We start from the raw sequence: 26,303 nt of genomic DNA on the forward strand, positions 1-26,303 counted from the left end.
ATTGCTCAATTATTTCAGAAAGCAAGTTTTTCTCTAGGGAAGAGAAATTAGATCTACTTTGCTGAACGTTTTTAGCTAGCTAGCAAACAATGTAATGTTTTGTTAAGGAATACAGAGCACTCAAAATCAGCGATTTTCTCCCCTCTTTTGCTGGTTTAATCTGTTTTATTTGCTTATAATTTATGGACTGTCCGTTTTTGCTTGCTTTGATTTTTGTTTTTGCAAATTGTTTTTATAACCCCCTTGTTATGAAGTTGCTGCTTTGTGTGAAACACTTTGTAACATGGGCTTAGAAAAGGCTCTATAAATAAAGATCATTGTAAGTATTATTGTTACTTAGCAGGTCCTGACACCATTCAAATTAAGTTGCTGTTTATGTATTTATTTTAATTTGGGTCAGCAAGCTTGTACAACAGATCTGTGCTTAATTTTTAATTTGGATGTACTCATTTTATACTTAGTTTTGCTAAACTCTGATTAAAACTAATCACAGATTAAATCAATCTTTGCTGGTGCAAAGTTTAATATGGGTTGATAAAGGAAGATCTCTCCCAGACCAGAATGTAATTAATAGGCACTGACCTTTCCTTTTTTTCACCTGTGGCCCAGTTACAGTCACACACTGTTAAGGACCACAATGAAAATAAAAATAATAAGCTTTTTAGCCTTACGGTGTGGTCCTGATGTTTTTTTGTTTTTGTTTTTCCTGAAGATCATGCATATAAGAGATACCAAATACATCTAATCAACTAATAAATACAATGAAAAGCCTGCTATATTTAAAATGCTAAAAAATATACTTTTAGGACAGAAATAACTGGTCAGGGATTCATTGTGTCATGTTATATTCTACTAGCTTTTAAAAGACAATTTCATCCCTTTATGGTCACACTTGCACTAATAACATCTAGAGGTTGAGAGTCAGATCGACACACTTGCTCCCCTACAGACTGAGCATATTCATAGAGCCATCCAGCTGTAATGTGAGCATTGGAGAGACGCTGGGCAGGGCCAGGGTCAAGGCCCACACACAAATTAGATTGGCATTAATCAGGCAGATGTGATTGACATGATGACAGCTTAACCTTGCCCATGAAGGCCCGCGCCGCCTTCCAGCTCCGATCCTTCGGCACTCGACCGCGGGGAGCTAGCAGAACCATCACAGCTGCTGCTACATTGATCACTGCAGCTGGAGGGTTTGGAAAGGCCTTCAGCTCCGTAAGATTCACCTAAAAAACATTCAAGAATTACATATAATCTTTAGAATGAGTGAAAATGTGGTTGATAGATGAGACACCTTGTTGAGGGTGTGCAGTGCTGCTGTAGCAGCTGTTAGTGATGGCTCTGCCTTGGCTAGGTCATTTTCACAGTCTTTCTGTTTGGCTGAGACTTCTGCCTGGATGACAGCAACCTGTACAAAGCAATAATAATAAATAAATCACAAAAAACGCATATAGTAAATGGCGTGATACGACATCTTACATGTTCATTTGGCATGAAAACCAATAAGTGATGAGGATATCTCACCTTTTGTGCCTCAACATCCGCAGCCTCTCTCTTGCTGCTAACCCTCTCAGTCTGCAGTCCAATCTTTGTAATTAGAGCCTCAATATTCTGTTTTTTAAAGGTCAGCTCAGCTTCTTGGGATGCCAATTTAGCTTTTAGATCTTCAACCTAAAACAGAGAAAAAATTATTACACATACACCAATGCGTAATATACTTAATGTCAGGGGAAAAACCCACACTGTTCAGATCAAACGCTAATCGTATTCCTAATTTGCCTACCTCAAACCCTAACATTATCCTCCTACAGGATATAATAAAGATGTTTACCTGTGTAGCAGTGGTTTGAAGTTTTTGAAGGCCGCTGTCAAGCCGGTTCATCTTGTGCTGGAGCTGGGCCCGACTCTTCTCCAGAAGGTTCCTGTACAGGGTGATTTGCTGGAGAAAGCTCTTGGGGGTGGTGTAATTGTACCTCTTCTCATTGCGCTGGTATTTTTCACTTGCCTGGTTGACACTGGTGTGAACGTAGGCCATGAAAAGACTGATGGATTCCTGGACGGCAGGCTGTAAAAATAAGCAGACAAGGGGGGAGAGGGGAGAACAGGGCGAGCTGGATTGAGTAGAGTTTAACATCTCCAACCTGATGGGGACTGAAATATTATCTTCATAAATTTTGAATTCATCTACAAGTTTTGCCATCTTACTTGGCTGGCCCTGACTTACTCAATCTGAAATTTAGGTGCAGCTAGCAGGAATGATTAGGCTTTGAAACCTCTGTGAAAATAATGTGTTTAGACCACTGACGTGGAGCCTGTAAAACATGCACACTGTTTACATTATCTCTGATGTCCTCCAACTTTCTAAACACTGTCTACGGTAGCTGTTGTACTACATTCCAACTAAGTATTTATCATATGGTGCTCAATGACACGGTGCCTCTATTAATCATACAGTTAGCGATCAATTAAAGCAAAAACAAATGAGCAGAGAATACAAGGATCAAATCCAACCATAACTCACAAAAAGCCATTGTTAATGATCATGGAGCCAGTAGGAAAAAATCATTATTAATTAAGATCTGACATAATGCTTTCTGACAAAGCGTGCTATGTTCAGTTGAGATACGAAAGACGCACTCATTGATTGGCCTCGTGTAACAACTATTAGTGGGCTGTGCATTTCTAACTTTAAATAAATGATCATTTCATTTCTTGTTTCCCTGCCTCTTTAAAAAGATAAACAATCGTTAATGACTTTAAATATACAGTAATGCCTCACATATTGTTTTGTTTCAACTTTTCACTTTTTATTTTGTTAATGATGTGCATTAACTTAAATGAACACAAAGTCCTTTCTGCATCCTCAAGAGTATTTATTCCATACATCCTCCTCTGAATACCTTTATATTATTATTATTATTATAGGCACCTAAGCAATGGAGAAAGTGAGAATGGGGAGCTTTTTGGTTTTGCTACCCCACTTTTTGTCTTTTTAAAACTAAACTTTTCAGCATACAATATCTGCAATCAGGTGATACATCAAGGATCATTGTACTATTTTCAGCAACTGAAAAAAACATGCAATAAAAAAAGATTGCAAACATTTGGAATGCTCTTGGTGCTGTTTAAGTCTAATCTGTCGCTGATCTTCCACAGCATGTTTTGGCTGTAAATCAATTAGTCAACTGAATTTGTGAGTCAATGTTTGATAACTTTGCCAGCCCACCCAGCTTAATGTTATATTGCTGATTGCATTAGCCCTGCTGATTTTAGTAATATAAGTATAAAATGCAGTTTACCCACCTATCTCAAATGCAACATTGGGTTTACTCACTTTTTCAGGAGTTTACCATTATTTAACAGTGGACAGTTTAGCCAGCATACATTTACATAGTTTACCCATCTTTAATTTTAAAACTATATCCAGAAGTATTCAGATTACATTACATGTTTCTGTAATCAAACTGATTACATTACTAATTACTAAAAATGCCATGTAATTTGTATTTAATAACTAACTGCTTTTCAAAGTAATCTGACCCAAAGATGGTGCTGAAGTTGCCTCTCCTACTTGTACTAAAGTATTACTGCTCTAATAATATCACAGCTTCTTAAGTATTACAGCTACTATTAGGACACATCCACGAACATCCACACATGGACAGACACACACACACACACAAACAGTGGAGAGTAAAAGTCTGGCACATGTTCACATATGTGATGACACTTCCTGGTTGTGACAGCTGTGCCTCCTTAGAGGGTCGTTATGTGCTTAATCACTCTTCTCTCATTAACATAAATGATTCCGGGTTGTGATCGTTCCATTGCTATGATGGAAAACAATGATATGCCTGCACTCACTGTGAGTCTCCAGGCATGTGTTCAGCAATTTGTCAGTACCTCAGCAGAGAACTAATGATGAGGGATCTATGGAGACGTTAATCCAGCTGCACTGTAGTAATTAGAAGGTGTTCATTAAAGTCTAACTCAGTCTGGGGTAAAGGAGGTACATGAGAAACCTCAGGAGGATACTGTACTGTATGTCACAACCATAGATGCATTTATGACAGCCAATACTGATATCTGCAATAATATTATATAGTTCACATGAAAATAGGAGCCACAAAATATCATCCCATTCAGGATTTGGCTATTAGGATGAGAGAGGAGGTGAGATAAAGTACTTGGGTTCAAAGGCCTGACCTCAATGCCTTCGATTTCTTGGATGAACCTGTAGCTGACCGACTGCAGAGCCTCTGAGGTCCAAGGATGGAACCAGTCAATGGAGGTGCACTGGACGAGAGCAGGAAATCGACGGGCCCTAACAGGAAGGGAACTGCCGACGGGTGACAAACACAGTACCACCTACAAAGATGAAAGCAGGGAGACAAAGAGTCACCCAAGCACACACACTGTACACAAACAGGCCTGTACAAATCCAGCTCCACTCCAGCATGACAAGATATGCAGCCAAGCACACACAGGAAAATTAACACAAGTCATAGATATCACAGATGCATCCAAAAGGGAAACCATAACTGGCAGCCTTCTGTGCCCCCACTTTCATCAACTTGGCATGTGGACAGGCAGCCACATTCCCAGTTGGTCTGAGCAGACGGTGACGCTACCAGAGGCCCTGGCGCAAAGACTAGCTGGATGGCATGCTTGTAGACTGAGACAAGAATTTCCTTCCTTTTAACCCCCTAGTTTGTCTGGCTCTGTTAATTCAGCTTGTCAAACATATTTAATAACATTACACAGCAGCTGTGCTTTTAATTTTCTGGCTCAAACATGCTGGAGTATGTGTAAGATTTTCTCATTAATGTCTTGTTGTGAATGTTGGCTGTGAAGTGCTCTTGAAAATAATCTTGTACACACACACATATATATGTTTGTTTGTTTTATTACAGGCTACAGTATATGAATAACGTGTTGTTGATGCCATGTAAAAACTGCATTTTAGAACAATTTCCAACCACTCTTGGACTGGGTTACACCAAGATTATTTTAATCTCAAAATCTGAGAAACAATAAGATGTTGACAGAAAGTAGCTTACCTAGACATCACAAAACAGTGGTGACAGATAATTGAAAACATCAAGACAAAATCTGTTTGACTGAAAAGGCCATTACATATCAGTAACTCATTTTTCAGACTGATTGGGCTGGAAGAACTAGAGAATTATGTCTTCTTTGAAAAGACTATACCGTGAGCTGCAGTCGCACTCGGTCAGTAAAGAATCTCCAGCAGTTCTCCCTGCTGTCCAGCAAGCCCAGGGCTCGGACCTCAGCTTTCACAGCCGACACAATTCCTTCAATCTCCTCCTCACTGAAGAGTTCAGGAATTTCTCCTGGTGGGAAAGGCACAGTCAGAATCATAGACTGACAAGCTGTAGCTCTCAGATACAGAATGATTTCAAAGACTGAGTAAGTTTTTATAAGTGATGCAGAAACAGTATGAACATTATGGAGTTTGGGTCTGACCTGATGCCAGCAAGTCATTTATAATGACCAGAAACCGCTCATCAGGTATCTGTGCATCAGTAAGGAGCAGAGCCACACGCTGGTTCTTCACTCCAGTCTTGAGGAACAAGCCTGCTAGATCCATCTGAATAAAACCACACATGCAATGAATGGACCCTTTCTGCATAGTGGTCCCACTGATATAGAGTCCATTAAAGAATTTCAAATTGTTCAACAATAATCAATGGAACAGCACAAGTCCCATGATAGAGCTTTGATTTTTTAAGAGGCTATTAAATGATTACATTGACAAACTTGCTTCATCAATGAGATATTGAAATGTTTCCCTGTGGCTTTAAATAGTATCTGACAAGTTTATGCATCGGTTGGGAAAAAAACTGAATTACATCAATATCCTGCCTGAAGACGGAAGGAAAACTGATCTAGACATTTCTTGATTTAAGCAAATTATAAAAAGTGATGGATCACTTAAAGGTTGTACATTTTCATAAGAGCACATTTTATGAGGTTATAACTGTGCTTGATATCCGTTCGGCTGCAACGTATTAACAACATTAGTATTTACCTTGAGGTCCTGGATGCTATAACCCTTGCTCAGAGTGATTTGGAAGACTTCCACAGAGGATATGTAGGCAGCCAGACGAGTCAGGCTCTGCTTCCCACTGCCCCCGACCCCAACCAGTAAGCCATGACCCCTTGGAAACTCCAGGATACGACTGATGCGACAGCTGGTAACAGCACAATCTTTGTTATGCCACCAAACATCTCTATCCAACCAAATGTTATGAATCTATACAGACTGTATTTAAACACGTTAATAAGTTGTCTGCACGTCAGCAGCATGGATGATTTCAACCTACAGTATGTCAGTAACTCACAAGTTATAACTTGGTTTCCTCCATTAAATGGCCATCTTAATTTGTTCATTCACTCAACCTTTATTTGTACTTGAGATATCATTCAGGGGTGACCCTAATTTACGGTGACATTCAGTCAGTTACACAAACAAACAACAGAAAACAACAACAAATATATATACATACATACTACATACATACATACTATTATATACATAATAGAGAAAGACAACACAAAATTAGCTACTAAAAATGTTAAAACCTCACATCTATGGATGGAATTTGATATATAAGTTAGATTAAACTGCCATATGAATTAAAGTACAGTTATATAGATAACCTAAATAAGATAGTTTGATAGATAAATACAGTTATGTAAAACAATTACAAGAAGAGAGTTGGATGTTTAAGATCAAATTTCTGAAATGTATATTTACTAAAATTGCTTATGTCCTTTTCTTACAATTTTAATGTCATGTTTATAAGCTCTAGCTTTAGTTAATGTGTGTAAGGTGTATTAGGGTTAATTTTGGATGCCCAACACTTACCTTAATATTTTACCCAGTATACTATGATCATTATAATTAGTATAATAATATGGGAACCAGTTTACTTACACATGTTGTATTGCATCTTCAAACAGAACCAGATTCATGGCTGCATTGAGCTCATTGTAGCTCTCCAAGGCATCTGTCAGGATGGACCTGAGCACAGACCAGTCTGTAACAGGAATGTAGGAGGCTTCATCACCAGTTTGGGCAAAGTGGCAATAGAGGAGGGGCTGCTTTGTCACCTTTTTGTCCTCCAGTCCCTGGAAGAGGACAAGCATAATAAATCATTTAAATCTTCCGGTCAATGTTGCTATCTGAAGGGGGAGAACAGAAATTTATACGGTTTACACTATTTATCAGAATCTGTATTGCACCTCAAAGCATTCATGCACAGTCTCCATCTGGAGCTTCCGGAAGAGCTGCAGGTCCATGACATCTACCAGTCTGTCTGAGTACACTCTGCAGGACTCGTGGAGCCACAACAGTGCCAGGTCAGTGCTCTCTTTCATACTCTCAGGTCCAGCAAACAGGATGCCCTGAATAACACAGAATATCATATCAATATCTGACTTTCCAGTTTTCAATTCAAAAGTCAAATTGCACAAATTTCTTGCTGTCAGCGCTACCTGAAAGACGTTAGACAGGTCTCGCAGATTAAATGTGTAGTGAAATTTGATGGCTGTGGGCAGAAAGCTGTGAACCATCTTGTGATGAAGAGTTATGGCAGCTTGGATTACAGTTGGAGCACTCCTCTGAACCAGCGGACTGAAAAGCTGCTGCTTCAGGTGGCCACAGAGGATCTGACTAAAGATGGACATCTGAGCCTCAGATGAGGGGAAGTTCACTGCAAACACTGAGAAATGTCTCTGTAAAGAGCAAAGGCACAACCATATCTCAGAAAATATATAGCAGTGTATGATCTTAATTAGTAAAAGATGCTAGTTTAGGGATGACTTAAATGTAACCCCAACAACTTCTGCAAGATCCTTAGCCAACACTTTAAAACTAATTTATTTGGAAATATGTTTTTAAACTGCTACTAATCTACTGCTACAACATTAATAATATATCCTCACCATGCTGCCACTTGAGCATAAATTATGTTGAAATCTGTTACATGTTTTATTTATGCTCTAAACCACACTGGAGATTAAAGATCAGCTGCTGAAAATTCTTCCTCAATATGTTTATCCTTTTCTGTGCAAACAAGTACAAAGAAGGAAAAACAAGATGAAGAAGATGAATTTATTTTAGCCACCCGGCATCACTTTAAATGTATGCTATATTTAGAATACTTTACTACTTTACTTTGCCATCAGACAGCCTTTTCTGATGGGGAACCACCATTATACAAGTCAGACAATAATACAAACACACTAACCAATTGAGGCAGTGGTAGACCACCAACCCCTGTGTTCTGTGAGCAAGAATTGGCTTATTTGAAGAAAGTAATTTTTGGCTTATATAGCAGTTTCCAAAAAAAGCTGTTTACCAGCAAGATTAAGTGGTGAAAAGTGGGTCTTTTCTAGGTTGGTAAAATATGTTTTGCTGCTGACCCTGTCCACAGCAGTACATTGTTTTGCTTCCTCTATCAGTATTCTCGCTGCTTCGCCAAACTGAGGGTGTGCTGACTGCTATCTACCATAGGCAACACTACACTTACTATTGATAAGTACCTCATACAACCTCTCTTCAAATAACCTGAACTATGCCTTACATGCATCACCAGAAAATAAGATTAAGGGCAATTTCAATGAGAAACATACCTGTAGTCTGGGGTTGATACTGAAGCTCCCAGCAGTTGGATTCATGCAGGCAACATACTGGGTGTTGTGTATTTCTTTTAGGGTCAGTTTCTGTCTGTCATACCTACAAAGGGAGGTTTAATAAGCATAACACACCATAGTTTGGCAAAATGTTTAATGCTGTGGCTCAAACATACAAATGATAAACTGGTACTAAGTGGGGTCCTCTCACCAGTGCCCATAATCCAGATGCTGGCGTATGAGTGTGTGAGGTTGCACTGTTCCATAACTGTCAACAGCTGGCATGTTCATATCATCTATGAAGTAGATCATCCTTCTGTTGGCTACAGGGGAGTAGCTCCTGCCTGCTTTTTTCTCTAATGGCTGCTCCAGAATTGCTTCAAGAGAAAGCAAACTGAACATCAACCAAACTAAAACTATGTAACACATACAAGAGCTACAATAATATTACCCTAATAAAATTGATCAAACTTTTGAAATGTGAGAATGTCATGATTGCAAAAACACCTGAGGGTAAAGCTTTCAAGGTCAGCACATTACCAGCAGATGGTGCTACAGTTTACATGATGTGCTATGGAACAATCAAAAAACCCCACTCACCCTGCAGCATGAGGGAGGTAGTGTAGTAGTTGAAGGGTACTTTTGTAGTCATGTAACTCTCTGGCAGACAGTCTAACTTGTTCCTGACAAGTGCAGTCTTTCCCACTCCAGCATTCCCCACAAGCATCACTGGCTGTCTCCTCTCCAGCAACAAGTCCATGAAGTACCGAAGACGCACGGTCTCTGCTGTGTGTACCAGAACAGCCTGCAATCATAGAAACAGCAGGAAGACAGAGAACAGAAACATACATAGTTATTATGGCTTTCTTTGAGTGTGATTTATTGACAGACATGTGTTCAGTGAATTGTATGTGATTTATAATTTCTTGTATTTCCCCAGTACACCACAACTATTCTGTCATAATAGCATCATTTGCTCAGAACAAAACCCTACTAATTACGGCTCAGCAAGAGCCTTTGGAGCATTCACAGCTGTACGCAGGAGCATAAAGAAAGACAATAGAGCGTGGGTGATAGCTCAAGCCTTGTTGCTCATGCCTTCACCCCCACACAGTCTGGTATGGGGTGTAGTAGATGGTAATCAGACACAGTGGAAAGCCTATCATCCATTCTAGCACCCCTGCCATAACCTCATGATGTGACTTTACCCTCTCTTATTATGTTCACTGAGGCAGACATGCATTTTTAATATGCCTGTATTGTTCATTTTTGGTTATTTTTCTTTAAGAAGGTTGCTTCTTGTGATTATGTATATGATTATTTTAAAAGTCTGTGTTTGTGGAGTTACATGAAGAGTCCTACTCTTTGATATTTATAGCAGCTTGTGTGTTCCTACCTGTAATGGTGTACAACTTTCCATTTCAAAGAGAGGCACAGTATCACTCCAGGGCAAGAACCGTCTGGTTTGAGGGTCAAGGTAGTAGTCAAACACAGTCCCCTGTGCTGGTAGTTTCACCGTCTTCATTTCTTTGGTCCACCACTGACTGAACTCTACCCGGTAATCACAGAGCTGGGAAAATCATGGAAGATATAATATCATGCATTAATTCATACCATTTCAATAGACAACCCTGCCATTAGTCCAAATGATTGACAGTTTAGCTCGTCTTATTCTTGGTCACTTGACACTCTTGACATGTCTCTTAACAAAAGGCCCTCAATAAAGGCCTCAGCCTATATTTATACATTTATGACAGAACAAAGACAAAGCTAAGATTGACTGGAACTCGGTGGACTTTTACCAGGAGTACTGACAAAGTATCCAATAACACTGTCCAACAGGGACAAATGTTGAGTTTTGAGCACACAAGAAATAAAACTAAGCTTTATTAACTTTATTAGGACACAAACACGTCTGCAGAGTATATTATGTTAAAACTCATGTCTCCAAATTGTCCTTAAAGTTGGTATGTATCACTTCACTTATAATTTCATAACTTACAGTAATTTGTATACTTACATGCATACACTAAAAGAGCACAGGTTGAGGCAGCTGCAACTCAGCAGAAGAGGCAGTTTTCCACCAAACAGAAGATCTGCGGTTGGACCCCTGGCTCCCTCAAGTCCGCATGTCTAAGTATCTTTGGGCAAGATACAGAACCCAAAATTGCTCCCAAAGTGTGAATATGTATGAGGATTCATTCATTTCTGATCAGCAGAAAGTATGATCACATACTTTCAATGCACCATTTTATTTAGTTTATGTTGTGTCTTGATTTATATAGCTCACTTTATGTTTGTTCTTTGACCCTATAGTTGCTTGTTTGCTCATTTTTGTGGTTTTTGAATGCATAATTCTTATTAAGGTGAGATTTCTTTTATAAGCCTTCAAGGTTTTTTTTTAAATCTCACCTGCACAATTTGCTTCTTTTAATTCTCTTGTTAGTGCATTTCTTCTGTTATTGTGCTAAATAAATAAATAAATAATACTTCCTTAAAAAATATTCAAACCGATGAATTAATTATCAAAATTGTTAACTGATTAATTTACTAGTTGACAACTAACTGATGAATCAATTAATAGTTTCAGTTCAACCTGACTCCATTTTGATGTTTGTACTTATGTTGGACATTTGTTTCTGCACTCTTCTTTATCCTGTGTGTTTCTTTATGTACGGCTGCTGTGACATGCCCATTGCCCTCCAGGGATGAATAAAGTATCTAGTTATCTGAATTTACAATCAAAATGTTTGCGTATATAAGAAAATGGAGGTAGAGTTGTTATTCCATATTCAATTTCATCTACCTGCATCAAACCAAAGCAATACCTGATCTTGATACAGAGCTCCACCAAAAGCCCAGATGCAGGCAAAGGTGAAGTAGGTCTCGTAGAGCTCACGTGGAGAGTCAGATGGAACATTTTCTGGTGTTAGGAGGCAGTCGAGCAGAGTGCAGAGAGTCTGAGCAAGAAGAAATTAATTCATTATATTGTGATTTGCTGACTGCATAGGCATACAAAAGTACAATAAATTCCACTATGCATGCTTGCATGTTGTATACCTGCACCATAGAGTTTTCTGGGATAAGAGTGATGGTCTTGAAGGTGTTTCTCATCTGTTCTAGACAACGTGGAACATATTTTTCAAACAGTATGGTGAGGTGGGCCCTCTCTGTCTGCCGTTCTCGTTGGTCAATCCAGCTGGCAACGTACCTGAGCAACAAATAAAGGAATAATTTCATATCGCAATGCTGATCTGAATCAGCTGCTGCAGTTACATATACTTTCATTACAAATGTCTCTTTCTTCAGTTATCCTCATTCTGATTAGAGATCCCAATTTGACCGTTTAGATGATAAAGATGCTATAATAAAGTGATCCAATAATGTGCATTCACATGCCCAAAAGCCCATAATATAATATAATATATATAACTTTGTTGACAAGGGCAAGGCGGTTCTGCCTGCTGAAAAGCATCTAATCTGCTGGAAATATATTGGAAGAAGAAGAAGAAGCATTTGGGCTGTTTTTTATTTGATGGTTTGATGGTTTTCAGCTTTGTTCATCTTTTAAAATATTTTTTTTTAATTGTTGTTTCAAGCCTTTCAGTTACTGAGCATTCAACAATCTCAAATCTTTTAAGGTCTCCAACAGAAAAATTGTTTCAGTTATAGGCCAGTTTTGTTTTGCTACCGTCACATCAGGTGACATGAACAAACATGTTCATGTCACCTGATGTTACTTCCACATGGGGCAAACAGAGTGCAGGCAAAATATGTTTATTCCAATCAGGGAAAAAAGATTAGATTAAATTGGTTATCAGGCACTAATACTTTCCTACTGAACACACTATCAAATGTTTACACCCCTCTTTCAATCCGATTGAAAAGTCCTTCTGATTGGGCCAGTCTCCTCCAACTGAGGTGCTTACATGAGACTTTTTTGCTCTAATTAGGCTAATATTCTGATTATTAGCATAGTATCGGGGTTCATGTAAATACAGGTAGTGTCTTTTGGGCACAAAATATTTAAAAAATATTATTACTAGAACTAATGTTATGGAGGCACCCTTCAGTTTCACATAATACAATCACTTTAGTGTAACAAGCACAGAGACCTGATACACAACAACAGTGTTGGACTGAAACCTCAAAAATACTGTGATATTGTGAGAACTCACGGGTTCCAGCCCAGGTCCTGCTGGTTAACATAGAGAATTCCTGCTCGGGACACAGTAGCAGGAGTGGCCGTCCTTAGGTGACTGATTTCAAACACCAGTCTCATGGAGGAAGTGAGAGGCACACGTTCATTACTGGCCAGAGTCAGGACCTAAAAGATGTTATGAAGTATTATGGGTTCCACTTATCGCAACATTTGAATGGTCAACATGACAGACAAGACTCTACCCAAACGATAGGGAAAACACTTTCATATCTCATCGGGTTTGACAGACTTGCTTTAGAATATTTCAAAGGCACAAGATCACTGTGACATGATTCATTGCTCTGGAAAAAGACCTCCAAGTACTCGCACACCAGGAAGTGATTGCTGAAGGAGGGGGAAAGAAACATCTTTTTCTATCTATACCACCTTGGTTGCTATGTGTTGCACAACAGTGTATGAGTGAACAGGAGGGAGGTACCTTGTTGTCATCCATCACTGTGTTGAGTGATTCAATCCACATCGGATCAATGTCTCCATCCAACACAATCCACTTAGGTCCTATGTGGGAGATGTTTGCTTGCTCTCGCATCAGTGATGAAAACAAACCTTAAACAGAGATTGAAGAACACAAACAACTGAGATTACAATGTATAAGCACCTAGTATGAGCTAGCACTGGTTCATGTGTTCTAAATTTTGTTATTCTTATTCAAAACCAGCTCTGTTTACCATCTTTCCACTCTCGAGTTGCAGGATGAATAAACCCAAACAATTCATCTCTGTCCACTGCCTTCGGATTGAGGTCATTCCAAACAGGCTTCCTCTTCAAGTTTACATAAGTTTTATGGAGAACTCTCAATATCTGTTGAAAAGATGAATACCTGACATTTGATGTACCTTACAAAAATTAATTGAACATTTTCTATCAAAATAAGGAAATAAAATCCAACCTGGCTCTTCCCAGTCCCTGCATTTCCAAGAACAAAGACAGAATGTCGCACTGCCATGAGTTCCTCCAGCTGTACCACCTGACAAAATGAATGTTAAGAAAAACATTCTCTCATTCTGCACTTAAAGGACCTGTGTGTAGGATTTATGGACATCTAGTAGTGATCTTGCTGACTGCAAACACCTTTTCTCACTTTCCCCCTTAAGTGTGAGTAGGAGAAACTACGTTGGCTGCAAAAGTCATGAAAAATGTCAAAGGCCATTTCTAGAATCAGTGTTTGGTTTGTCTATTCTGGGATAACACAAGCATGGTGGTGCAAAATGGCAGCCTCCATGAAAGAGGACCCTCATTCTACAGTTACAAAAATGCAACAATTCTTATTTTCAGGTGATTATACGCTAATGAAAACATACTTAAGAATAGTTTTATTCAATTTCTGCTACATTCTGCCAAAAAATCCCAGAAAGTCTTACACATTGGCCCATTAACCATTGGCCAGGTATAGGCCTGTCACAATAACTACTTCTGTTGGACAATATAATGATGAAATGATATTATTTATCACAATTGAGACCACTGCCACTGATATAATGATAATACAATTGCATTATAATGGAACTACACCCTTTCAAAGAGCAATGAACCCTTAATTCATACAGCAGATGAAAAGAGAACAGAAGACCCAAAACAAGAAATGACAGCAAAACATGTCTCAGCTTAGCTTTTTGTTTTTTGTTCATTCAGTTTAGGTGCTGTGAGAAACCACTTCAGTGCCCATTTGAACTGTTTATTCTCCATATGAAGTCAAACCTTAAGCATGAAAGTCTCCTCAGGTTGAAGTCGGAGCTCCACTGTGGTCTTTCTGATTGCCTTTTCAAATTCACAGTCTCTCTCTCTCTCCACCTCCAGGCCTGGGAATAGGTCTCCCAGCAGTCCCAAGAAGATAGTCACATCCTCTGTCACAATTTTAGGCATGTTGAAGTCCCTCAATGCACGCATCAGCACCTGGGGAAGTAAAGCGCACTTATGTAAGATTATGTAAGACAATGCATCCTCCTCTTGTGACTGTGAGATGAAATACACATATATATTACCTGATCCTCTGGCCTACTCTTGTCTCTTCTTCTCAGTGAACCTGCCACAACCAGAACGGACTTGACAGCGCGCAAACCCCAATCATAGTGGTCCTAATGGAAAAATTATAGACAGTACAGATGTGAATAGTACTAAAATTTATTAATTGGTTTCATGGATCACTGTGCTCCTGAGGCATACCTGAAATGATTCATTAGTAATGCTCTTTACTCTAATCCAATATTATGAAATATAACAGTGGGATCAAGGGCTTTTCTCCTACCTGCTTGGAGAGCAGTTCTTTGCAGAGAGTGTACAGAGTGATAAACTTCCTGGCTAAAAGCTTAGCACCACGGAAGCCCTCTGCGACCAACATTATCTCACAAATAAGCTCTGTGTCAGGCACCACCATGGCACAGGGTCTACAGTAGGACACAAACATTGCAGAAAGAACTTCATGCTTAGCTAAGGCACAATATAAACTAAACATGGCTGCCCTTGGTGCTGTCCTGGGCAACAGCCTGCCAGAGTTGCTGCACGTTAAGGTATTAGTTTTTTTGTTTTTTTTTAACTTTTCACTGCCAATATTGCTTTCAATATCATTGCCAGTACTACTTGTCTCCTTTAGCTGATTTTAGTTTACTTCTCCATTGTGCACTGGGTTTGCATTTACTTTTTATAAACTCATTATTTATTACTCTATTGTTTTTGTTCTTATGTCACTATAATCTCTGGCACAAGAATTTCCTTTGGCATTAAGTTCTAGTCAATTTAATGTTATTTTATTTTAAGCTACTGTACCATACCTGAAAAGGGCCTTGAGGTTCTCGGGTAGCTCTGTCCTGCCTGCATAGCCTGGGTTCATGGTGATGAAAATCCCCACAGATGGCTTCAAGACAATGTCTTTATCCAGGAACAGGAACCTGTGTGGTTGCATAGGGCGTTAACTCACTTTTCTTTGTGACAGCACATAGGAATCATTTAATCAGCTTCAACTGCTTACCTTTTCTTTTTAGAGCGAATGGCATCCTGTATAGTTTTGACCTGCACTGCTACAACTGACAGAACATCCACAGCGATACGATTGAACTCATCAAAGCAGCCCCACGCTCCCGTCTGGGCCAGACCCTTGTAAATATTTCCAATTGACTGAACATAGACAAAAATTACATTTTTGCAAGCTTACTGAAACATCTCATCAAGACATAAACTGACCAATGGGAATAATTCTGATTATGATTATGTCCATTGAATTTCACACCTTGTAGTCCATCTGTTCAGAACAGTTGAAGATGTACACCATGACGCCCATCGCTCTGCCAAGATCCTTAGTCGTCTCGGTCTTCCCTGTTCCAGCCGGGCCTGCTGGGGCTCCACTCATGGTCAGATGGAGTGACTGAGTCAAAGTGATGTAGCACCTACATATGCCCATGGCAACAGCACACAGAGAAACACAAAAGTGCTGTTGAACTTTGTATTTGCTAATGTATTGAAACTTTATATGCATAGAGTGAAAACAGAAAAGCAGCAGGGTTACCGGTCTGTGAGGGGAGTGATAACAAGACGTGGCGTATTGCCAAGATACTCATATGAGTAAAGGAACTGAGCATCGCAGATGTTAATGAAGCAGTGACGCTGCTCTTCATACCAACAATGTCGCAGCTGGGAAAGCCACTGGAAGGCCTGTGAGGTGGTGACCTGTGAACATAAATTACTGCTTTTAAACTATGTTAAAGAGATCATATGTCACACAAAATATGGTAAAAATGAGCAGCAGGTTAATAATTTGTCTTAGTCCAAGCCTATAGTCTATATTTTAGTCTATACATTTTAATGAAGTGAAGGCAGAATCTATACTGCTCTTATTCAGGCTTGTCATGTTATTTTAATTGCTAACTCAAATTTTTGGGAGAATTTTTTTTTTTGCTGTATATATGTTGCAAATAGAGAATTGAACTGTTTCTATAGGAGTTGTGATTTTCATTTTATTATATTCAAACCATAGAAAAGCAAATTTTAAGTTATTTTACACACCTATGATGAGTAAAATGTGTTATAATACCAACATTAGCTCAATCAGATGAAAAGGATTTCCTGATTGAGGGGATGCTTTAATTGTCATTACCTTCTGAGTAATGAGGCTGGCAACAATGTCTCTAGCATGGACATCAATAGTGCATATAGTCATGATCTTCTGCCTGTCGCCTGAGCTGAGCTCTCCCAGCAGCATGCCAATCAACAGGTTCAGCTGAGAAATCTGGAAGAGGGACAGAAAACAGATTCAAAGCAATGCTGAGAAAAATAAACAGAAGTTAAGACAAGAGCACCTATTTAAATTCACACTTGAGACTTAAGTGGCAACAATCTAATATAACATTATTTTGTTCAAATTTCCTGTCTCACTTGTATTGCTAAGTATTCCAAGTCATTAAAAGTAGCTACAACTGCATGACAACAACATACACAGTCTGTATATGAATGCTGACCGTGTGGATGATTTGACAGAAATGCTGTCAAACACTAGTCAAGGGCTAAGACTTTGAAGACAATCAGAAGTTGTCTTGTCTTCTTGTTTTGACTAAAACATCACTTGTTACGAGTCCTGCGTGACACCAGATCTAATCAGTGCAGCACAGAGTGAAGGGAGAGAGAGATTATTCAAACAGCAACCAAGGGCATGCTAACCTTAAATAGTGCTGATGAAACTGACAAGAGTGATAAAACAGCTGCGAGTAGCCCTCACAACAAGGCTCTACAAACTCATCTTAGGTCACTGACTGATGTGATTATGACGGCGTTATGGAAAACATGTCCATCGTCTTAAGCAACTGCCACTTCACTCAGTTTATACACAAATCAATTTAATGCAATTCTATTTTTACGTTAAAATATATATACCTGTATATGTAATGTAATGTAAGGTCATAAATAAAATAAAATGAAGGCTATAACTATTTCCTAAAATTAAATCTTATCGCAATAATGCATTTTACACCAACTGTCAATTAGCACATTAATTGATGCTATGATAAAATTGACAGTAATAAAAAACTTGTTTATGTAATTCTTGAGGCCATGGTTGGTGTTGGTGTTGTACTGGATCCTAATTTTGTAAGGAGTTATTCTTATTTCAAAATATAGCATGAACCTAGCAAAATTATGGTCTAATTCAGCACATCATAATTTGTAATGCACTGAAACCATACCCCTCTGCCAATGAACAAGATTTGTTTAAGTTATCTTTAACTGTATCTGTCAAATTTATGTGGCCCAATATTTTTAAACGATGCTTCAGCAGCCTCAAGATGAGGTCTCTTAAACACTGTGCCTCTTGCCAAAGTTCCCCATTAAGCCAATGTTTACAAAAATGTTCCTTGTTATTTGGGTCTTGGTCATCTTTTCTAGCCAACCACACCGTCATTAATTGAAATTTATTAGTGAAAGTGTTAGCACATCTCATATAACATATCATAAAAACAGACCTGTTTCTTGTTGTAGTCCTTTAGTGCAGACTCAAATCCTTCCTCCAGTCTTTTAAACACGAGCTCCATATCATTGCTCCACCAGATCTGAGATCCAGCGAGAGCCACTTGGGCAGGGAAGTCGAGAATCCACTGCTCTCTGGGCCTGTCCTCATACACGGACACAGCCTCAGACAGGTGACCCCTGACACATTCTTTCATAGACTCCTCCAGACACGTAAGCCATGTCTCCACCTAATGTTAAGTATTTTTGCCATCAGTTAGGGTTATTTTACAAAATGTGAAATGTAAATTCAGATTCTTTGATCCTGAATGTAATCTTACCTGCCCAAAACAGTGACATTCAGTCTGGAATGGGACATATTCTCTCTCTTTGCTGTACATGCCTGCTGCAAATTTAGGATTATCCAGCTGTTCGTTTTTGGCAAAATCAAGATCTGACATGCTGTCAAATAATTTCGAGAGGTGGGCAGTCACCTACGAAAGACAGAGACACAGTGTCATTATTTTTTCTTATGACAGGTGAAGTGGTGAGATCGTGGCACTGGATAAATACTAAAAAAATGAAGGGAAATGCTACATAAATGTACCTCTCTGGGACGACTCCCTTTAGAGAGGATGTCCAGCAAGTCTGCAGATGAAATAAAGTAGAACCGTGGAAAGGCAAGTCTCTTTGTCTCCAGATATTCAGCAAGAGCTTTTTCACACAATGCCAGCCTGTTAAATGAAAGAAAGAGTATGGGAATAGTTAACATAAACCATTAGAATGTGAGACGTACAATAAAAGTGTAATGTGATAAAAAAAAAAAAAAAAAAAACCTTTTCTGTAGATCCTCTAACATCTCAAGCAGATGAGGTTTGTTGGTGGCCTCAATAACATTTTTAGTCTTAGAACTGTCCAACATTAACTCCTGAAAAAGACAAAATCTCCACGTTTACAATGATGAGAACAGTGGGATTTGCTCAACTATGTGACTGGCATATCAGTGCAGACCTGAAATTCTGCATCTATCGCTTGGAATCTGTGTGCATCTGCAGGCAGCTGTTGGCGGATGTCATCACAGCCTTTGAAGATGCTCTCCAAGTAGGCCCAAGTCCTTTGGACCTCCATCCAGACCATCAGCACAGAGTCAGCCACAGTCAGCTGCTTCTGTAGTTCCACTACCTGGAACTGAAAGTGATCTACATGCTTGCTCTGAAAGACGCCCTGGAGCTGTACCTTGAGGATGAGAAAACAGAGACGTAAGTATAGCCTATCAAAGGGATTTGGTCTAATGTAAGATTCAAATACACCTACTTCCACATAATCTGAGGCAAGGGAAAGTCCTTCTGTGATGACTTTGAGAAACAGTTCTGATTAATTACTTTTAAGTGTATGCTATATTTAGAATATTTTCTCTGCTTTACCTTGCTGTCAGACTGACTTTTCTGGGAAACGGCTGTCATATAAGCCAAATATCACTCTCTTGCTCAACCAGACTCCATTCCCAAAAACCCGTAATTTTATATTGCAGGACACAAGAGTTGCTGGTCTAGCACTGCCTCAATCGATTAGTTTGTTTGTGTTATTGTGTGACTCTGATGAATACCAACTAACTGTCTGAGACACAGAGGTCAGAAGATTTCGCAAACAAACTAACCAATCGAGGCAGCTGAGACCCACAAAGCCAATGTCTGCCAACTACTGTAAGTAATACAGTGACTAAGGATAAATACCTCTTACAACCCCACTTCAAAAAATCCAAACTATCCCTTTAACCTCATAACATATGTCAGTTTAATGTCAGTGCATATGAAACCTCATCAGTATGCCATGCCATAAAACAAGCGGGGGAGGGAAACAGTCTGTTCGCACAAAGATGGCGGCACTAAAGTGGCATGACTTCTAATTGCTGGCCATAACCCCCCAATACATCTGGTGTACATGTACAAAGAGCGCCACGGTGCAACAATGCCCAGTGTCCTAGAGCAGCTATAAATCTAAGGACTCAATAGGGACCTCTCTATTCTCAGTTGTGCTGTTAGACAGTCAGACGGGGCGGCCCCGCTCTGCACTCTCATCTCTATTCAACACTTAACTATCAGTGCTTCTCACAGACAACTGGTCTTGAAAACTTGTTGTTGTGCTTTACTACCATCATGCATTTTTTCAACACAATGAAGTCACACATAGTTCCAATATCAGTATGAGTTACTTCCGTATTTACCTGATGATCCTCAAGAGTTTCAATAAGTTCCTCATCGCATTTGAGCAGTGGCACAGAGGTTTGGTAATGATCTTCATACGAAAGTTCCATTGATGCCCATGTTTGACTTATTTGTGTCACAACCTGAAATTAAAAAAACGCAATGGTACCATGCCTGAATACAAACAGTCTTGAAGTATTTACAAGGATATTTAGTTTAGGAGTAACTTCTAAACCATACATAGTAACTGTAGCTGGTCAATGGAAACCATCCATCTCCAGTTTTAGTTATTTCAGACTAAGTGTCATTCTTTTCATCCTAAATAATCCACTTAAAGGACCATCGAGTAGGATTTAGTGGCATCTAGCAGTGAGCTTTTGCATTCGGGGGCCATATTTAGAGCCAGCATTTGGTTTGTCCATTCTGGGCTACTGTAGAAACATCGATACACAGTAGTTGTCAGTGCAAAAGAAATAATGTTCAAAGTGACATTAAAATCAAAAGCCAAATTGAAACATGGATCTGGAGAATCATGACACCCCTTGCCAAAACATACAGCAATACAGAGTAATGTTTAGTTTGCTAGGAAGTAACATAGCGTTTATTACTCCTACTGTATCTATATTTCACCACAGCCTTTTAAAGTACGAGCTGGCTTGTAATAATATTTTACCAGAGCTGTGTGGTCCAGTATGTTGCATATTAATTGGTCATTAAAACTAAAATCTCTCTTAATGTTAATGTGTTCAACCACAATCTATTAATAATTGAAAAAGTACCTTCTCTATGGCCATTTCTTTGACTGCCTTATCCACTATGTTACGAACTTCGTCTTCCAGCAAATGGAGCTGCAGAGCCAAGAGGTCCTCCAAGGTGGTGTTGTCAGTCACAGTGAACTTCATCTATTTCAAAAGAAATATTTTCATAATGCAAAGTCTTAGATTTCTATCATGCAAGAAAAAACGACTTGCCCTATAGTAACACCACTACTGTGAGTACTTACGCACCTGCGTTGTTCTAATTAGCTGCACCCAGTGGCGCTCTCGTATTGCCAGGTTCTGTAGCTGACTCACGGCCCGCAATGACGTCAACAGGTTCTTTACATAAAGGTCTAACCCAGAATACACATCCCACACACGGGCCTCTTTATCAAGCTTCCGTATGTCCTACACAAACAGAAGGTAGGTAAACATAATTAGTTATTAGGGGCATCTGTTACAAACAGCAATGGTGCATGACAGCAAGACAGCAGGAGAGATGCGCTGGTGTGATGTAGCACTGTTGGTGACCTCACCTTGGCAAACCTCCTCAATTCTGCATCCATCTGGTCCACGTTTATCTGCCTCCATTTGGTCATTGTCCAGTTTTCCACACTGCTCTGTAAAGATAAAGACAAATGCAGAGGGGTCAATAGGCTGAGGGTTCTCAACGGGGACATTTAGGGGTATTCAAAGAATCAGTGACAGCCTCTGAGAGGACAGCGGTGGTCAAGTTATTGCATTATTGAGTGGTGTGATGAGGCCTTCAAATGTATTTCTATTTCATCCAGAATAGTTACATGTAAATATACAAAAAATATTAATCTACTTACCTGCACAAATACAACAATGTCCCACAGTTCTTTGAGGACTGTGACCTCTCGTCTGCAGAGCTTGATGTCTCTGTAGTCAGGAATAGTAACATCAAACAGATTTGCGGATTCCTGCAGCTCTGCTACCTCTTTCTCCATGTCTCGAACTGCTTTTTCAGACTAGAAAGCAACACATGGCAACTGTTTTAGAAGCTGTACAATATAGAATAATGTATTTTAATCCTGTCAAGTAATGATTAAACACCTACTTTCTCCAGACTGATGTAGGGGTGAGCTGCGCTGTAAGTGAAGGGTGCCATTACTTTGAACATCTCCCTGAATTTGCTTTGTTTTACCTAAAAAACAAGCAGCATCACTTTAATGGTCATCACAATGGGGTATACAATGCAATATCTTCAACACTGTGTACATACGATATGATTACTCTAGCTTTTTACCTCAAATGCCATGCATCGTCTTCGTAAAACCATCACTTCTGCATTCTGCATGGGTGCCACATCATGTCTCACTTCTACAGCCAGTTTTTTGGCCCCACTCCATTTCTCAGGAAGTTCCTAAAGACAGAACTGTTTTAATTTTTCAAAGGTCGATTGTGAATGAATTTAGATTTGTTATCACATTGTTTTAATTAGTACTTGAAAGTGGCAAAAAATGGGAGCATTAATCCATTCTTTCCCTTACCTCCAGCTGAGAAAAGACCTGGTCTGGTATGGTCACTCCATATTGTTCAAGGAGGATTACCGTGTCTCTCAAAGGCTCAAACATCTTGTCTGTGGCTGCCTGTCTGTCTCTGACAGCCAGCAGGTGACTCATCACTTCCACCAAGCCACGGTGGTCTCCTTTAGCCACAGGCTGTCCTAACCCTTCTACAGTGGCTCGGACAAACATCTGCAGCTCATCAAGGCTGAATGGGAAAGAATGCTTAGTGAGAACTGATGTTACAGTTCGGTCTCCATTTAACAGCCATGTAGAAATGAACTTTACCTGTTCGTGACATATGTCAAGAGGTGTTCCTTAAAAAGCCAACTCCACTTCTTCAAAGTGTTCAGGAGGCTCACTTTAAAGAACTTGGTATCAACCCGAAACCATCCACTGAACACTTGAAAGTCTTCGAGCTTTACAATTTCAGCATACAGATCCTCATAATAATCTATCTGTAAAATTAAGACCACAGCAGAGATTACAATTAAGATGCCTGCCACATATGGGTAAAATGTGATCTGTCATTTAAAAAAGTCTTTTACCTGTTCTTTGAAGTTATTGATTGTAGGCGGGCTCTCAGGGAGTGCATCTGCTCCACAAGCCTCCATCTCTTCAGCTGTAAGTACACGTCCATACAGGAGAAACTGGCTGAGAAACTCAGCCCTGTCATCTTGCCAAAGATGGGTGTAGCAGTCAAACTTTCTCTGGTAATTTATTGCTTTCTTGAGGACATTCTCCACTCGCTCCATTATCTCCTGTCTCAGGTCCAACAGATCTAGCATGTCATCCATTACATCCTGTAAGAGTTATATTACATGACAAATAACATGAGGAGACTATTTGTAGAGGAGTACACTAAATGGGTTTAGAGAGATTAGCACTATAGAAGAGTAGGGATTGGTGTAATTTTAAAGTTTTTGATACTGATACACTGACTTTAATACCAATTCCTGAATGATACTTTTTTCAATGCCAATTTTATAAAATCCTAACTCCAAAATAGAATGCTTCTTCATTACAAAATTTTGAACAGAAATTTTACTTGATACCACCCTTGACCTTACATTTTTCAAGTTCAATTAATTAAACAACTAATAACATCCCAACCCAGTCAACTCTTATTCCCCTCTGGCACCTCTTGGACAACATCTCATGTAGCTTCCATCCACACACATTCATATATTTTGCATCCATAAGACTGGAAATAGGGACAAGTTTAAGGCCTATAAACATGTGGCCATGGTCACTTTAGATAACAGGTGTCACTAAGCTGGCCTAACTGTCTGTTATGTGTTGTTCATGTTGTATATGTTGTTATTGTGTGTTGTTTGTTGTCTGATGTGTACAGTGCTGTAGAAAGGAATTTGGAACTGGGAGCAAAAGTCTTTGCTCCAGTAGGGATAAGTCTACGATAAACAAACACTCGCAAAGAATTCACACGTTTACTGTTCATATGGGACAAAGTCTGACAGACAGACATCAAAAAGTCTGTAACATTGGGACTCGTTTAGCACATAAGTAAAGACATCCCCATCTACTGAGCAACTGCAGTATTTTCATATTACTCAATCTTTGGTGACTTATCTGACAAAAACAGTCAACTTGTTCATGTCTTATGATTCTTCAATTTAGTAAGCCAAGCAGGTTAAAACACATGTGCTGTCCCATTTCAAACATTTTACGGTGCAAAACTTTGAAATTATTTTCCTGCACAGGGGAAAAGGCAGCAGATGGTTACAGAACCAAATCACTAAGTAGTACCTGGTAGCTCTCCACGCTAAGATGAGCAGCTACTCTGTTGATATTCACTGAAGTCTTGAATATGTCTCCGACCAGTCCTTCTATCAGCTCATAGAGGCCATCCCCGGCATCTCGCTCCAGTGAGGGAAGGAAGACCATTCCCGAGCACCTCAGCATCAATTGAGCCTCAAACAGAGGTGTCTGGTTTGGCCATGATTCCATGTTGTCCGCAAAGAACTGAAGAGAGCGGCTGATGCAGCTGAAGAGCCCCTCTACCACCATTTCATCCACATACTCCAGGTAGGACTGCCATGAGTCTGATGCAGGGTCAGCATGGAAAAGGACCATATTCTCCTGATTCAATGGTAGGGTATTAGAGAAATGGTGAGCACAAACATAGTCATTTTTTTACCTTTAGTTTGTTTCACTTTTGATTTCTAGAGATGGAGCAGGCAGTCACATTTAATTTGAGGGATTTTAACTATTTCAGAATAACTAGAGCATATTTATTTATGTGGCTTCCCAAGTACTGAAACATGTTAAAATATATTTTAAAAAGCATTTTGATGCTAGAAAAAAATAACTGATTTTGTTTTAAGAAGCTCAAAAACTAACAGCAGCATCTTATCAAAAGACAAGTGTAATTTATGAATGATTAAATGAAAATAAAGTAGGTTTTAAATTTCTTGTGTATAGAAATACTTTAAATCTGCTCTGACAGAGAATTACACTGTTCCAATTATTTCATATTTATTTACTTACAGTACAGCCACACGAGTATTCATGAAAAATCTTTAATGCATAATAAATCAATATCACATGAGAGGGAGTGCTGTTGTACTGATTATCAGCATGACTGTGATTCTATTGTAGGAACAAGGCCACAGGCCTAAGTTCTACAAGCACAATATATTAGTGAGAGAGAAATAAGCAACAACAGATAACGATTTCTTTGTATATTTACCCATTTTTTTGGCTTTGCTTGTGGTCTGTTGTATAAGATTTATTATCATAAATCCTGTGATACACACCTTTACCAGCTTGTGGATAGAGTCTCCATCCTTCTTCATGGAGCTGTGCCTCTTTTTGACACGGTCTTCTCTGTCTTCTAGCTGTATGAGCGAGCCTTTCTTGTTGTCCTTTCTGCAAAACATGGCCTGTTTGCTCCATCCTTTCATCATCGACTGGATGGCTTCACAGTTTTCCTTGGCTCTACTAACTCGACATACAAGGTCGTGAACCAAGTCTTTGGTGTTGCTGATGAAGCTCCAGCTGTCTGGATCCTGCCATGTCAGGTCAGACTCTGCTCGTGTCAAGTGCAGGTCTATGGACTCCAGCTCAGCTCTGATTAGAGGAAGTTCCACCTGCAGCACTGTTTGCTTTAGCTTGTTGTACCACTGTACTAGTAACTGCAGACTGCTCACATACTGGAAAATACAAGTGTGGAGAAAATAAATAATCTGAAGTGCAGACTATGTAAAGCATGATCAAAAAAGTCATATTGCTTACTGTTTAACTCAAACAAGTGTGCATGAGTGTAAATATGTTAGTTCCTTACCTTTGTGAACATGAAACGCTTCTCAAAAACAGTCTTTGCAGCTGCAGGGATCTCAATTTGACTAAGAGTCTGAATGTACTTCACATCTTTCAACACTTCAGTCAGCTGAGGAGTGAAAGGAAATGGTGAATAACTCATATACATAGTCACAGTGGGGTGGCAGTAAAATGTTTTGTCTCCACAACTAGAATCCCT

General features: G+C 39.3%; 2 protein-coding genes across 2 annotated transcripts in view; both read right to left on the reverse strand.

The window, feature by feature from the left end:
* The window catches only part of LOC146321376 (dynein axonemal heavy chain 11-like), a 28,293-nt gene extending 19,263 nt beyond the window's left edge, over positions 1-9,030 (reverse strand). Inside the window, exons 1-13 of the mRNA XM_084726504.1 lie at positions 8,876-9,030; positions 8,665-8,767; positions 7,525-7,764; positions 7,273-7,434; positions 6,965-7,158; positions 6,056-6,218; positions 5,491-5,614; positions 5,215-5,357; positions 4,210-4,371; positions 1,835-2,068; positions 1,528-1,674; positions 1,298-1,411; positions 1,086-1,229 (exon numbers count right to left, since the gene is read on the reverse strand). Of these exons, the coding sequence (XP_084582630.1) occupies positions 1,086-1,229; positions 1,298-1,411; positions 1,528-1,674; positions 1,835-2,068; positions 4,210-4,371; positions 5,215-5,357; positions 5,491-5,614; positions 6,056-6,218; positions 6,965-7,158; positions 7,273-7,434; positions 7,525-7,764; positions 8,665-8,767; positions 8,876-8,976 (2,031 nt within the window). The 5' untranslated portion in view covers positions 8,977-9,030. The remainder of the gene's footprint in view (positions 1-1,085; positions 1,230-1,297; positions 1,412-1,527; positions 1,675-1,834; positions 2,069-4,209; positions 4,372-5,214; positions 5,358-5,490; positions 5,615-6,055; positions 6,219-6,964; positions 7,159-7,272; positions 7,435-7,524; positions 7,765-8,664; positions 8,768-8,875) is intronic.
* Positions 9,031-9,235: 205 nt separating this feature from the next.
* Positions 9,236-26,303, reverse strand: LOC146321377 (dynein axonemal heavy chain 11-like). The gene is made up of 34 exons (XM_084725839.1): positions 26,109-26,303; positions 25,582-25,977; positions 24,572-24,904; positions 23,353-23,607; positions 23,093-23,262; positions 22,790-23,012; positions 22,546-22,662; positions 22,357-22,443; positions 22,109-22,267; positions 21,812-21,895; positions 21,525-21,683; positions 21,297-21,419; positions 20,538-20,660; positions 19,325-19,549; positions 19,150-19,241; positions 18,921-19,047; positions 18,655-18,807; positions 18,331-18,564; positions 16,974-17,105; positions 16,386-16,546; positions 16,110-16,266; positions 15,852-15,997; positions 15,655-15,771; positions 15,132-15,270; positions 14,869-14,961; positions 14,585-14,779; positions 13,776-13,853; positions 13,555-13,687; positions 13,305-13,432; positions 12,843-12,991; positions 11,725-11,875; positions 11,493-11,624; positions 10,061-10,234; positions 9,236-9,469 (listed from the first exon to the last, which is right to left on the reverse strand). The coding sequence occupies exons 1-34, from the start codon at positions 26,250-26,252 to the stop codon at positions 9,236-9,238; spliced, it is 5,523 nt and encodes a 1,840-aa protein (XP_084581965.1). The 5' UTR covers positions 26,253-26,303.

Source organism: Lutjanus erythropterus, chromosome 9 (assembly GCF_056507025.1).
Source record: "Lutjanus erythropterus isolate fLutEry1 chromosome 9, fLutEry1.hap2, whole genome shotgun sequence".
NCBI classification, from domain to species: Eukaryota; Metazoa; Chordata; class Actinopteri; order Lutjaniformes; family Lutjanidae; genus Lutjanus; species Lutjanus erythropterus.

Excerpts from the sequence above, each read along its gene's own strand:
- LOC146321377 (XM_084725839.1), bottom strand. The coding sequence starts at position 26,252 with ATGTATATGAGTTATTCACCATTTCCTTTCACTCCTCAGCTGACTGAA. Across the intron at positions 23,608-24,571 it reads TTAGCGTGGAGAGCTACCAG|GATGTAATGGATGACATGCT; the intron begins GTACTACTTAGT and ends TAACTCTTACAG. Across the intron at positions 22,663-22,789 it reads AGGTCTTTTCTCAGCTGGAG|GAACTTCCTGAGAAATGGAG; the intron begins GTAAGGGAAAGA and ends TTCTGTCTTTAG.